Raw genomic sequence first — 15241 nt, forward strand, 5'->3', positions numbered from 1 at the left:
GTTTCTCTGTGGCTACTGCTGATAAACATCTGGTCCAATCTCTGCATCACAGGCTTGGTTACAGCAATTGCCTTGTGTCCTCACCCAGGACTTTGGTCCAGAAGTTCAGCAGCTGATGCTACCTGCTGTGCTTGTGCTGCGAAATCCTGCCCAGCACACAGGGCCTATGCAAGGATGTGGCTCTATTTAAGACCCCAGCAAAGTCCTGGAAACAAAATGGGTTATAAATCGTACACTGGCCTTGGTTAAGGCTTGCTGGAAGGGGTCAGATGGACAGTTGGGTGCTGGAGCTGCCATGGGTCAGTAGCCAGAGAACTGAGTTTTCACTGGCCAAAAAAAAGGGAGAGATTGTATTTTTGGTTTTTCGTGTTTGGCTTTGGGCCTTTGAACCTTAATTTTCCAGATTTCCCCACTCTAGATTCCTAGGAATTTGCTTTTCCTATAAGGGACAAATGGCATGGAACTGGAAGGAGTTTCATGGGCCACTGAAGTCTGTCTGTGGCCAAGCATACAGGAATGCAGTGTCTTAACTCTGTTCATGCACTTCTCAACAGTTGTCTGAAAAGTGACTCACTGCTTTGTGAGGAAGGAAGGTTACCAATGCCTCTTACTGGAAAGCTGGACTAGCACCTCTTCTTTTTCTTGTAATAAAAGATAAAACTCAGTTTTAATCCCTTGGGCTTTAGGAACAGGAGCTTTACAGGGAAAAAATCACTCAGACTATGGACTTCAAAGTGCTGTCAGTGTTCTTCTCAGCTGTAGCTCCATCCCTTTCTAGCAACTCTGAGCAAGCAGAAGTGAAGAAAACTGTTTGCTGCTGTATGAGACTTGTACATATTTTTTTAATCTAATTGCTGTGGGGAAAACAAACATCAGTTTTATTTCGCACCATTTCTTGGCTCGGAAACTTGAGGCATATTCGCCAGATTGTGGTTTTGCAGTCATTGGCTTGAGTCTCATTTACCATGAGGCCTCTTTACACCACTCTTGGTTTGTAAAGGGATATTAAGTAGCTAAAAATGTCCCTTACTAGCATTATTGTAAAGAATTCTCAGTGTAAATGAGACTCTAAACTCTGTATGTTTTTCATGTAAATGTTGATTGTGGTCACAGCTGAATTTTGAAATTTGGAGTGTCAACCATTGTGAGGGGTGGTTTTGCTCAAAACCAGCCTTGTTTGGGGTAAAAGAGGCCTCTTCTTGTTTAAAATGTTCTTAATTATGTCTGAGAAATAACTCATGGCTATGGAACCTTTTACTAAATTGAAATAAATTGTGAAAACATCAAATTATTCAGTTTTCAGAAGTTCTGGCAATTATTTCACATGTCCCTCTTCCAATGGCTTTGCCCTTATTAGTTGTCATAGAAGAAGTAATAAATTCTTGTATTATGACATCCAAAGTCCCAGCTGAAATTAGTTTCATTGTGCTAGGGACAAAACGGAAAAGTGACACTCCCTTAGCCGGAGGATTCTTAGTCTAAAGCCAAAAGTAAGTGAAGGATTGGGAAAGTGGGTACAGCATACGAGCAAAAGAAGGTCATAAAGAACTGGTACAACTTGCAAGTTATAGGGAGTGTGGGTTTCTTACTTTTTTACCTTTCTCTTAAGAATAAAGCAACTCTTGCTGCTGAAGGGATTGCGTTCAATCCGTCTTTTCATCAAGAGTTGGATGTCTGTAATAGTAAAAGTTTGAGAAAAGAATACCGTACGTAGCATATGGATTCAGCAATGACCTTTGACCTAAACTAGAAAATATAAGGAACTGGAATAGTAGACTGTTTTAGTTGAGCAGCTTTCGTCCTGACATGTTCAGTGGTGTCCCTATTGTCGCTGGGATTTTTCTTTCTCTGCCCTCCTTTGGCTCCCTGTAAATCTTGAATTGATGGCAGCTGTTTGAGCCAAACTCAAGACACGTTGCATCACATCAGGGTTTAAATACTCAAAGGCAAGGGAGGATTGCTACTATTCTGTAGTATTCCTCCAGCAGCTCCATCTGTTCAGCTGAGGTCAATCGCTAGCATCATGCAGCACTTCAGAGAGAGAGGAAGATGTTCTTTAATGCCGGCTAGAAAACTGAATTTCCATGCCACAATTATTTATTAGTTCTTTTGAGGGAATATTTCTAGCCCGATTCAGTACAAATACCAAAAAACTTGACCCTTAAAGACTGTATGGTAGACTTCCTTAGAGCTGGAAACCCCAGAAGCATGTTCCAGAGCTTCCAGCCATCCATCCAACAGCAGGGATCTTGGATGTCTTACAGGTAGAGCTGCTATTGCATGTGCAGCTGCCCTTTGGTCCTGAGGCTTAGAGACTTTGGTCACTGTGGGGAGAAGGTGGCAGGAGATGATGGGGAGCATGACTGGGACAGGTTGACCTTCTCTGCTTGCAGTCAGAACAGCCAAGGGAGTCCCTTGGCATGGTGAAGGCTCACACCTTCTCATATAGATTTACTGGGACTAGCCCATTTGTGCATCACTTTTTCTGCTCTCTCCATGTTAACATTTCTGGGCAGGCAAAAACCCTCTTACAAAATGTCTGACCAGCTCTAATGGTCTTATTACAATAAGTTGAGATTTTTTAGAACTTATTTTATTGCTTCTTTGGAAGAGGGACTTGTCTTGCCAGCTGCTTCCTCATTCATTGCAGCATTATCCACCCACTAGCATTGGACAATTCCTTCATTTGAGATTCATAAAAATGCAGACTTTTATGGGCTCTCATACATCTGAAAATTAACGCTTTGTGAAAGTATTCATTCCATAAAGAAAAATTAAAGCAACACTTAAAAAACAGCCTCAAGAAGGTCATTGGTAGCATTGGCTTTCCTACCACGAATTTCTCAGGTAAATATCCATCCCAGCAGATGTCATTCTTTTTTTTAAGCGTATTTGTTTTTTCCTTCCCTGGTTCTCTTCCTCTCCTTTCTCATGATCAGAAGTAGCAACATAAACTAGAGGCTGGTCTTGCAAAGGTTTTGAACTGAGTGCGCCCTACAGATGAATAAACACATTACCTTCCGAACCCTGGGATCTCTCTTCCAAAGGCAACAGGAAAAGGGGGAGCTCAGAGTCCCTAGCAAAATACCAGCATACAGAAAAAAAAGGCCTGTTTAAATGCTCTAACTTTCCCATCAGAAGACTTTTACGGGGGGGAGGAGGAGGAAGAGAGAGGAAGGGTGTGAGGAGAAAGGGGGGAAGGTAGGTGCTGGGAGAGGGGAGGAAAAATACAGTGAATTCTCCTGTAACCTTTGCTCTGTTGATACTAGACAAGACTGCACTGTTAATGAGTGATTGTTAACAGATGGCTGTTGAGCAACTTAGAAGCAGAAGATGTTATTTGGTTGTAGTGCTGGGAAGGTTAGGGTGCAGGGGTGAGATAAGGGGATATTTAGTCTTTTCACGAGGACTGAACGGTCAGAGATTTATGATTTTCAGTTAGGCTTTTGGAAGTGGAGGCCTGGGGTAAGGGTTGTTTCCCATGTGCTGATAGGCGAGCGGCCATTTGGTGCCGAAGGCTGTAACAATGATTTTTTGGGTTGAGGGCTATCTGTGCAGCCCTTGGTCTTTGAGAACTGAAAGATGGAAATATATGTCTTTAACTTGCCAAACTTCATGTCCCAGAGTGAGCATTGGGCTCTTTCCACTGTTTGGAGCTGTCTGAAAGCTGGTTGAGAAACCTTTAGGTGTGGATGCACACACACTTTGTCCACAAGATAAATCATTAGTGTATATCCCCTGTGGTGCTCCAAGTTGTTAGTAAGCGTGTGTGTGAGAGAGGGCAGGAATATTTCTGAACATGTATATCCATCCGTGCATGTTCTTTGCCCTTTCCCGGTGTGATATACACCATGCTCAGCCCATCAGCATACCAGTGTGTGCCACTTCCTCGTTGGTTTTTGTTTGGTATGAATTTGAAAGTATCCTCAACACATCCCATTCACTTTCTATAGGATTTGGATGTTTGAACCCATCATGATTCTTGTAACTGCTCAGTGCTTCTCAGACTGTAGTACTTAGACTTTGCAGTTGTTTCTCCTCTGGACCTCATTAGATACAGGGTTCAGTGGTATGAGGTGTGAGTGAGATCAATGGTACTTCTCAAGACTGTTATTTTCAACCAGTGATGTATGGCCTGAGTGAAGGCAACAACCAAATGTACAGTACATCATTTTGCTGTTAGGAATTTGCAAAAGAGGTTTGGCCTTTGGTCAGGAAAGGGAAATCCCATTTATAAGTGCAACAAGTAACAGCAAGTCTACCACAGTCATGCACTAGATGATTTTATGTCTTTCTTGTACATGAACATTTTAACATACGTAGGTGAATGTGTGTATCTACATAGGTATTTATACAATTTAAAGACTAATTTCTTTATCCTGTCATCCTTATTTATTCATATTTCTTTTTTGGGGGCACATAGGACTATATGACAAATGTTCTTACACCTCCCGTGACCGAGGATGGGTCCTGGGGATTAACACCGTCAGTGACCAGGGGAATAGAGACCCCCGCTATTTCTTCTCTCTGAAGACGGACCGTGCTCGCAAAGTAACCACCATTGCAGCACATCGCAGCTACCTCCCCAACCAGTGGGTGCATCTGGCTGCCACATATGATGGGCACCTGATGAAACTCTATGTCAATGGTGCCCAGGTGGCCACAAGTGGAGAGCAAGTGGGCAGCATCTTCAGTCTTCTGACCTTGAAGTGCAAGGTGCTCATGGTTGGAGGAAATGCGCTGAACCAGAACTATCGGGGATACGTAGAGCACTTCAGTCTCTGGAGGACAGCCCGGTCTCAGAAGGAGATCTTGTTGGACATGGGCCAGGCAATTCACAGACAAGACACGCCTCTACCTCAGCTAGTTCTTCAAGACAGTTTACTGAATGTGAAAAACACCTGGTCCCCCATGAAGGATGGCAGCAGCCCCCAGAGCAAGTTCAGCTATCACCATGGCTATTTGCTGGATACCAGCCTAGACCCTCCTCTCTGTGGACAGACTGTCTGTGACAACACAGACGTAATTGCCAGCTACAACAAGCTCCCCAGCTTCCGCCGCAACAAAATTGTGCGCTACCGTGTGGTAAACCTCTACGATGACAAACACCAGAATCCCACTGTCAGCCAGCAGCAGATCGAGTTCCAACATCAGCATTTAAATGAGGCTTTCAGCCGCTACAACATCACCTGGGAGCTGGAGGTGCTGGAGGTGAAGAACTCTTCCCTTCGCCACCGACTCATCCTGGCCAACTGTGATATCAGCAAGATTGGGGACGAGAACTGTGATCCGGAGTGCAACCACACCTTGACTGGGTACGATGGGGGGGACTGCCGGCATGTGCGCCACACGCTTTTCAACAAGAAAAAGCAGAATGGGGTGTGTGACATGGATTGTAATTATGAGAGATACAACTTCGATGGTGGGGAATGCTGTAACCCAGAGATAACAGAAGTCACCAAGACGTGCTTTGACCCTTATTCTCCTTACAGGTAGGCAATTTCTTAAACAAGCTTTTTCTGATCATATTAATGACTGTCTAGGTATTGATCAGCCTGCTGGGTTTTCGACCCTTGTTTTTTTGCCATTACAGGCTTTGGAGTTTGTAATTAATTTGTTTTCTTCTTAGTGTTTGGCTCACATTACAGTTATCCAAATGCAATTTCAGTAATGGTCTCACCAGCATCTTAACTGCTGAGCTGGCATTCTTCATCTGGGCTAAAGAAAGTTCAGTGCTGAAGACTGAAGCAGCCAACTTTGGTCGACCCATTAGTTGTTGGTTATGAGCAGTGTATTGTAGCATTGCACAGTTTATTTTAACTTTAGACTCTTAGCAGTGGGGATTGGATGTCATAGAAAGCTTATGTGTATTTGGAGAGGGAAGAGCCTCTCAGATGTGGAACAGAACATAAATACTCTCAGGTAGACTTTAATTCTGTAGGACTTCTTTGAAGGTAGGTAGGTTATTCTGTATTCTTAATGCTCTGATTACTGCTTTCTGTAAGCACGGTTGTGGAGGGGCAGCTGAGTCTGCGGGCTGTGAGGAGGGAGGTGGGTACCAGGTTCCTGGCAGTGCTGTTGCACACACTGAGCTCTTCTGTGCCTCTTGTTATCTAGATGAAAATTGGGTTAGTGCCACTTCATTGCAAATGGCAGGGCAACTTTCTGTGGGTGGATGTGAGCTTATAAAATCCTGAGATCCTTAGCTAAAACTGTGTCGTAGTTTGAAGAGGAACATCCTTGAGTAACTTAGGTCAGTTGAGTACTGCGTACCTACAATTACTCCAACTTGCTTTTGGTCATCTTCAGATAAGAGTATGTTTAAGGAAAAAAGTGTTTTCTGTGAATGACTTATAAACACACAGAAGACGAAGGTTAAAGCTGAGATTCTGTTGTCTTTATTCTGTGTTACAGTTTCTGTAGGGCAATTCATGGAGTCATGGGGGAAAACCTCTAAATGGTCAGAACACCCTGTGTTGTCAACACTAAAGCTCAGGTTAAGAGGGGAAGTGTGAGCTGTTCTGGAGTCCCTTCCATTACAGCAATTCAGGCTATATTTGCAATTTCCTTCATAGAGAGAAGGTTTTACACAACATTATCAGCTCTACTGGAGCTTTAAATACACATAATTAAGCTGCTAAGAAATGTTTCCTTTCCTTTTTTTTTTTTTACTCCAATGAGGTTGTTTTTGAAAAACTCCTTATAGCTCAGCATGAATTCACAGTGAACAAAGCTCACATGAGGAAATACTTGAAATGCTAATGATTGAAAATATCGGAAGGAAAAATACCAATCTCTTAATACTGTTCAACTGGAGAGGAACACAACTAAGCAAATATCATCAAAGGCATAATGCAAATTGGATTGTTTTAACGCTGGAGTTCTGAGAAGTCGAGGTGTTAGTTCTAACAGCTATGACAATTTTTAGCAAAATACATTATTTTTAATATGATAGTCCCCTTTTATCACTTGTTCTGTGACCAGCATAATACCCATACAAAATGAAACAAGTCTTGTAAATTTTAGTTGGCAGATTTAAGACTGTGCCTTAATGCTATTCTGATGTTCAGAGATGTTTCTATTTCAAATGAAGTCTTTTTTTTTTTTTTTTTTTTTTTTTTTTTGCTGCACAGATTGTACTTGCACAAGCCCAAGCAAGAAATTTAGTTCCCAAATCTGAAGTTACATTAACACGGCGTAGTTGCTTTTCATATGCAGTTGCATGTTCATTTTGGAGACAGCCACCTCGCTGAACTTGTCTGGAGGATTTGCATTTCATGGCTTTGAGCTTGTAGATCTTGTCCATGTTCTTTTTGGCTTGAGAAGCACCTCTTCTTGACTGTGGTCAATGTGGGAGGCCTGAAGGTCCTCTTCCAAAGTGTAGAGCCTGAGAAAATCCATAGATCCTCCAAATACCTTTTTGTACCAGTTAGATTTCATTTATTTGTCTTTGCACAGACATTGTAATGCGGTGTTGATCATTGGCTATGAAGACATTCCATCTCTCTGGAGTTTGTTTGGTGGCTAATATACTTAGACTGACCTCGTACCTACCACTCTGATGAGTGTTTGCACTTAGTATGGCAAAATAGAGCACTGAGGGCAGTGGACTTAGCCATGAGATTTGTAAGGCTGAAGTATTTAGGCTAACAAATACAGATCTGGGACAGTGACTTTGGCAGCAAAGCCTTCGTTGACCAAAAGGATGAGGATTCAAACCCTGTGTTTGGCTTTGGTATTGCCCTCAGCATCATCCCCTGAGAGAGATTATTATGCCAGTTAGTGACTAAGTCAAAATCTGTGACTCAGTTGGCACCATCTGGGCCCATTTTGCATCACCAGCCCCTCTTGTCATCACTTTCATTGGCAAAGAGTCCTCAGTCCACTCAAGTGCAGGCCTTGCATCGTATCAATGAAGGCATCTCCACAGCCCCTGAGAGCTCACATCTAATTCCAGGTATTTCGTGTTCCAAAGTTCAGTCTAACAATAGCAGAAGAAAGAGAAGTGAACCTTCAAACTGGTGAGGAAAGGGGTGAGGAGGGAAAGGTGAAATGGTACCAATAAAATGTTTCCTGAGCTTTGTGCTATAAAGACTCTTCACAGTCTTGCTTGGTACTGGGGAGGCAGTCAGATGCTACTGGGTTTTGCTCCTTCTACATTCTCGTGTCAGGAGTTTTAGCCAGTTCTTAACCATGCAGAGGTTATTCCTGAAATACTTTTGTCCCTTGGAACTAACCAAAAAGTGCTGATGCTTGATGAATGCCATTATAAACAGGAACTCTCTTCAGTGCCTCTTCATCCCCAAAAGAAGATGTATCTATTTCCAGTCCCTTTTCTTCTTTTTTACTGTCTCAGTCCCAAGCCTCCATCCTGGGACAAAGTTGTTATGAGTCCCATTACAATAAACTCTGTGGGCGCTCCTTGACTAAGTGCAACCACAGATGTGAGATCACTGGAACCATTTCAAGACAACTTAGATCTGCACTGTAAGTATCCTATGATCCTTTTGGCACCTTGGACAAAGTGCTTGGGCACTTGGATGGTGTCATTCAGTCACTATTGTGGTACAACTGTGGTGGCTTTAGAGCTGATCCCAGCAGCAGAAATGGGTTTTTCATTTGTTTGCTTCCAGCTTCTGGCACCTCTCCAGAAATATTTTCCTCCAAAAAGCCAAGATCCTGTGCCATAGGTAGTGGGGATGTTGATGCATAGACATTTAAATACTATGGCATAAAGAAGTTTGCCAGAAAGGCAGTTCAGAGGGACAACGCTGGTAGATGGGGACTCTGCGCTCAGAGCTGCTCAGCAGTAAACATTGTGGTACCAACTAGATCATGTCTCCTCTTTTTTAATAGCCTACAGGGAAAAAACAAAGGACTGGTTAGCATTAGCCAACACAGCAGGCTTTATCCAAGAATATCTGTCTCACTTCTTTTTATTAATTTCACGAGAATGGGACAAAATGTATTTAGTCCCAGCACAAGATTTGCAAATATCGTTCAGCTTTTCCTTATTTCTGCAATTCTGGGAAATCAGAACATGCTAAGATCATACAGCCTGGCCCAATACAAAGGGAAGGAGCAAGGGTAAACACCACTTGCCAAAAAGACACATTCCCTGTGTTATTTGGGATATTGCTGCTTACAAAATAGGGAAGATTTTGAGCTCATGACACCTACCATGGCTCCTTTTCAGAAAAACTTGAAACAAACAGCAAGAGATCATAGGAAATCATGCTCTGTAAGTACTATTTGATGTGGCAAGTTCTTGCACCATACTATGGTTAACTGAGCCGCTCCTTTTATGTAGTATTGGGCTTGCACATCAGGCTTCACCACAGGATCACATGGGCAGATAAGAAAGCATTCCCCTTGAAGCCTTCTTGGGAAAATGCGGATGAAATTCCTGAAGCAGTAGAAGCTACTGGAGCCTTCAAACTCCCTTGATTCCTACAACGTACCGCATACTTGCTGGGAATCCACTCAGGAGAAGTGACCCTGGGGACAGGCTTTCTCAACATCCATGTGTGCCCTGAAGGCTCCTGCAGCCCATGAGTTCTGCCCAAACAAGGGGCAGAGTTGAGCTGTACAAGCTCCAGAGTCTATTTTGCAGCACCTGACTGCAGATACAAGGGTGACCCCAGCCAAGGTGCTGGAGTGTCCAGTGCCCTTCTCCCTGGCCTTTTCCAACACTTGTATTGTGCAGTCCAGCAGAGCTTAGTGTTGTGTCACAGCAGCTCACTCAAGACTAAGGGCACTGGCACATTGCAGGTATATGTAAATTAAACTCTGAATACATGTTTGGACATGTATTCACGCTCTGCAATGTGGACCACAGCAGTAGTGTTAGAAGGAGGTGGCTGGCTAATCCACAGCCTAGGTCAACCTTGTGTAGATAACTGAGCTGTGGCTGCACTTCAGGGTTCCCCCATGGGATTTCTGATCAGATCAGCCTCTTATTCTTTATCCTTCTTTTCCACTGGAATTCTTTTCATGAGGCTTCTTTACAAAATATGCCCAACTTACGCTGGAGGAGAGAGGCACACTTATTGCCCTTTCCTAGGAGTTAGAAGAGTTCTGAGAAATACTCCTTGATTCCAAATAAAAGACTAATTTCCACCTAATCCTAAACACTAAAAAGAACAGAAGAAATTCATCAAAGCAATTCAGGGAGCTTGAGAACTTAATCCCCTGCCTCGAAGAGGCCATTGTGTAGCTCTTGACATCAAGGATTCCTGCATTCACACAGGTATCAGGCAGACATATAGCAAATACCTGACTTTTTGTCTAGGGATTCAGCACTGAATGCCCAGTTCTTTAATTACCAGCCCCAGGGCTGTTGAGAAGGTGGAGAGTAACACGCTCAAGAACAGAGCTGCTGTCTCTTGGTAGTTGTCACCCAAAAGCCAAGTCCCAACAGGAAATCCTCTGTTCTCTCTGTTTATTCTGTCCTCTATTCCAGATGTCAGGGATGTTAATCAGCTGGGAGGAATTGCATCTGTTCCCATGCTAGCAACTGACATTTATAAGTCTGGTATTGAATTCTGATACAGACAGGACTTAGGTACTAAAGAAACTATTTCTATGTACAGGATTGCACACACTAGAAACAGTAGGAGTTTGCTCCATTTAGCTTGACCCACAGTCATGTTTTCCAGCAGTTTGGTTTTTTTTCAAGGAACATTTTTTCCCCAAGACTCATAGGACTCATGGTTTCTTTCATGGACATTATCCATTATGTAAAAAGATCACTGTCTGGTCAAACTGCAGGATGCTTGGAATGAAGGCAGCCTATAAAATCTATTGAGTAAACTATCGGAGATCATTAAGAATCCTTGTGGGAGACAATAGATTAAAGTCTTATTATATTCTCCAGTGTCTGAATTTGTCCCTCACAGCTCTGCAGCGCTACATCCTCCAGGACCAGCCGCCCCAGTGGTGCTCATCCCCTTCTCAGCCTCTGGTAGAGCTCATCCCCTCCCATGGTCTGAAAAGAAGCAGGGTATATTCTCTTTGCTGATCAATTCAGACATATATGTGTGTGTGTGTGTGTATATATATATATATACACACACACATATATATAGGTCTCACATACAGACCCACAGTTTGATCGTGTCCAGCATGCATCTTCCATGTGCTGTGGGGCCTTGCATTAATTGCCCTGTATCCATTTGTGTTCAACCTCTCTTCAGCAGTGGGTGTGAGGTACCCTTTGCATTTCTAATTAGCATCATAGAATCCCAGACTGGTTTGGGTTGGAAGGGACCTTAAGGCACATCCAGTTCCAACCCTCTGCCACAGACAGGGACACCTTCCACTGGACCGGGTTGTACCATCTGAGATCTTCTTTAAAGTAAATTCAGGAGGTTGGACCTTTCACATAGGGAAGGATGCAAAGCACAGGCTAGTTCTGTGGCAATCTTAACCAGGTGTAACACTTACCTTTGCCATTCCCATTCTATTTTTTAGGCTTCTTTTCTGATGGGAATATAAGTTCAGTTCTTGCAAGCAATAGCTGCCCCTTAGGGAAATACAGGGCAGCCACCTCCACCATCCTCCATTTACAGCATCCATGAACATGATGCGTTTGACTTTGCCTCTCACGTGGATTGCTGGACGTGGGCAAACAGTACTTCAGTTGGTTGGGTTTTTTCCTAACGATCCCTTCCCTATTGCTGCCAGTGGAAATGTACAGAAATCTTTCAGCAGAGATGGTGCTGCCTTGTGCTACATCCTGGGGGAGTTTGCTCTGTGCAGCCACACTTCAAACCCTCAGCATTACTGGTGCCTTCACATAGTGGGTTTGCAGAGTTCAGGAGAAGGGGTGAGGATGATAAGGTGAATTTTCTTTATATAGTCACAGCTGAAAATGTCAATGTGAGCAGAGGCATGAATGCTGGCCTAGCAGCTCTGCCTTTGCCCGGTATCTGTGAACTTAATGCTGGGGGAGAAAGCCAACCCGAAAGTGCGATTACTCAGAAAATAGCAGTTTTTATAAGTAGGTTATATTTTTGGGGGAGAAAAATACCTTTATACCACAGAGGACTTGACTGCAGACTCAGTACATGTGATGGAAAGTCTGGGAAAAGAGATGCAAGTTCTGAACAGAAGCGGCAGATAATAGTCACAGACGTGTAGAATGATTAGTGTTGGAAGGGACCTTAAAGCTCCTCCAGTTCCAACCCCTGCCACAGGCAGGGACACCTTCCACTAGAGCAGGTTGCTCCAAGCCCCTGTGTCCAACCTGGCCTTGAGCACTGCCAGGGATGGGGCAGCCACAGCTTCTCTGGGCACCCTGTGCCAGCGCCTCAGCACCCGCACAGGGAAGAGCTTCTGCCTCAGAGCTCATCTCAATCTCCCCTCTGGCAGATTAAAGCCATTCCCCTTGTCCTGTCCCTACATCCCTTGTCCAAAGCCCCTCTCCAGGTTTCCTGGAGCCCCTTTAGGCACTGGAGCTGCTCTAAGGTGTCCCCTTCAGGAGCCTTCTCTTCTCCAGCTGCCCCAGCCCAGCTCTCTCAGCCTGGCTCCAGAGCAGAGCTGCTCCAGCCCTCGCAGCAGCTCCGGGGCCTCCTCTGGCCTCGCTCCAGCAGCTCCACGTCACCCTTGTGCTGTTCCCCAGAGATGGATCAGGGCTGCAGGGGGGGTCTCCCCAGAGCGCAGCAGAGGGGCAGGATCCCCTCCCTGAGCTGCTGCTCACGCTCTGGGGGTGCACCCAGCACACGGAGGTTCTGGGCTCAAGTGGAGACTGAAGCTGGGTCATGGGGAGCTTCTTCTCACCCAGCACCCCCATGTTCTTCTCCTCAGGCTGCTCCATCCTGTCTCTGCCCAGCCTGTAGCTGTGTTTGGGATTGCCCCAATCGAGGCGTAGGACCTTGCACTTGGCCTTCTTGAACTCTGTGAGGTTTGCACTGACCCACCTCTTCAGCCTGTCCAGATCCCTCTGGATCCCATCCCTTTGCTCCCGGGTGTCAACCATACCACACAGCTTAGTGTCATTGGCAAACTTGCTGAGGATGCTCTGTCCCACCATCCGTGTTGCCAACAAAGGTGTTAGTGTGCCAGTGCTATGATTTTCAGGGTGATGATGTTCTTGATATAGCTGGAAGAGCTGAAGCTTACAAGTAAGGCAGGTTTCAGCAGCAGGGAGGATATCTTAAGCCAATTAGTAGTGTCAGGGAAAAATATAAGAATAATATAAAGAAGGGTTTATGAACTTGAAAACTTTTTTCCCCAAATCAATCAGTTGATTTGGTGAAAAATTGATTTCTCACAAGAAATCATTGCTTGTGATTTTTTGCAGTCTTTCTTTTTTTAGTTTGTTGGTCTGTTGGGGGATTTCAGTGTGAAGAATGTATGTCAGGTATTGGTGTATGTATGTATGTATGTTTAAATGTAATGGCTGGAACAGAGTGAGGAGAGGAGATTAAATGGAAAGGTGATGGAAAAGATGGAAGGAGAAAGGATGCAGAGGTAGATCTGTAAGCAACAGTAAAGCGCAATTTGTGTCTATTGACCACATATTTGAACCTCTTTGGAACCATTTCCCGGTGTTTCAAGTCCTGGTTTGCCTCCTGGTCAGGGTGAGGGGAAGCCCAAGAAGTGCATAGCTCAATTTATCTTCTTTTAATTGCAGCGAGAATCATTTGTTGTTCCTCAGACACCTCAGCATCATGAGAGTGTGGAGCTGTCCCATTACTTTTGCAGCTGTCCACCACTAAGATACACTTGTGCAGAGTGATTGATGAGGCCAATTTCAAAGTATGTGTGATATCTTCTCAGTTAGCTATTTGTCAGGACACCCACTGAAATCATCAGATAGTCTATGTCAAGACACCCATCATCAGATAGTCATAAAACTTTCTCTCTGTGCCTGTTGGAAAAGGATGAAGGGTGTGGGTGATTAGAGGGGCTACAGAGAGTTGCTGGTTATAATTTCCTTAGAGCTATCATGAAATGCAATGATGTGGAGCCTCACAACAGATCTTTTAGGGTTACTGAGATACTCTGGAACCACTTTAACATTTGTAGCATATTCACAAAAGCTTTGTAATGGAAAAGCTTGATGCTGATAGTAGTTTTTAATTTGTTAGAGCCAGATCCATTGAGGAGTAAGATGAATATATCCCTATTCCACAGCCCAGTAAAGTGTTTAGACCAGGAATACAGACCACTACTGTCAAAAGCAGTCCTGAGTTTCCTTGACTGCAGCCTGGGCTGAAGCAGAGTTACTTGACACATATAGTGTGGAGGAAGATTAGGAGCTCAAGCTCTGCCTGGGTCAATGAAATCCTGTCCTTCAGTTTTGTTTGGAGTAGATTTGCAATTTTGGAGTTTCTCTGGGTAACTCAACTGAAACTACCCAGTTAGCACATCATTTCAGCACTGCAAATTACCATAAATTTGCAAGAAAGTGTTTTCAGGTTCATTAATAATGGATGGGTAGCTACACCATCGGAGTGCTTGTTCTCAGCTTCCAAAAGGATCAGCGTGAGCTGCGCTGAGGAAACTTCTTGGAGTACTTAAATGCTTGGGGTATGAAACTCTAATAAGCCTCCAAATAGCCAGGAAATTTGGAGTGAAGGCTGAAACTCCATACCTAGTGCACCCTACTGGGTCTCTGTATTTCAGAACACATTAGGTTTGTTCGCTGAAATATCTCCATTATGGAGTTCTTCTGGGTGGAGTTTCACCTTTAACTCTAAATTTCCTGGCATGTGTGAGTTTGAAGCACACACTTAACTTTTCCCCAGTGCTGTTTTTCATTTTTAATTTCCTTTGGCTTTTAAAGGAGGGACTCTGGTAAAAGGACCCCTGCTAAGAAAGGGACCCCACTGAAACCAAGATCAGAATTTGGGGCCTAATTTGATCTTTCTGAAATTCTTCAGGAGTACAAGTTTCAGCAAGTTTTTTTGTACCACTGTTTTAAAGACTCTTGTGGCCAATCCACCCCAGTGAAAAAGATGATAAAACCTGCACCCTGCAGAACAATTACTTTAGAAGGTACCCGGATGTTTGAGTAGTATGTAACAAACCTTAGAATCAGAATCATGGAATAGTTTGGGTTGGAAGGGACCTTCAAGGATCACCTAGTCCAACTCCTCTGCAATGAGCAGGGACATCTTCAGCTAGATCAGGTTGCCCAGAATCACATCCAGCCTGGCCTTGAATGTCTCTAGAGATGGTGCATCCACAACCTCTCTGGGCAACCTGTGCCAGTGTTTTACCACCCTCATTGTAA

At 44.0% G+C, this 15241-nt stretch overlaps 1 protein-coding gene across 1 annotated transcript in view; it reads left to right on the top strand.

Moving 5' to 3' along the window:
• Positions 1-14953, top strand: part of LOC104407903 (pappalysin-1-like) — a 36532-nt gene extending 21579 nt beyond the window's left edge. Inside the window, exons 2-3 of the mRNA XM_010017311.1 lie at positions 4424-5492; positions 14792-14953. Of these exons, the coding sequence (XP_010015613.1) occupies positions 4630-5492; positions 14792-14864 (936 nt within the window). The 5' untranslated portion in view covers positions 4424-4629 and the 3' untranslated portion in view covers positions 14865-14953. The remainder of the gene's footprint in view (positions 1-4423; positions 5493-14791) is intronic.
• Positions 14954-15241: the final 288 nt, after the last annotated feature.

This window comes from Nestor notabilis, unplaced genomic scaffold (assembly GCF_000696875.1).
Source record: "Nestor notabilis isolate BGI_N333 unplaced genomic scaffold, ASM69687v1 scaffold14706, whole genome shotgun sequence".
NCBI classification, from domain to species: Eukaryota; Metazoa; Chordata; class Aves; order Psittaciformes; family Psittacidae; genus Nestor; species Nestor notabilis.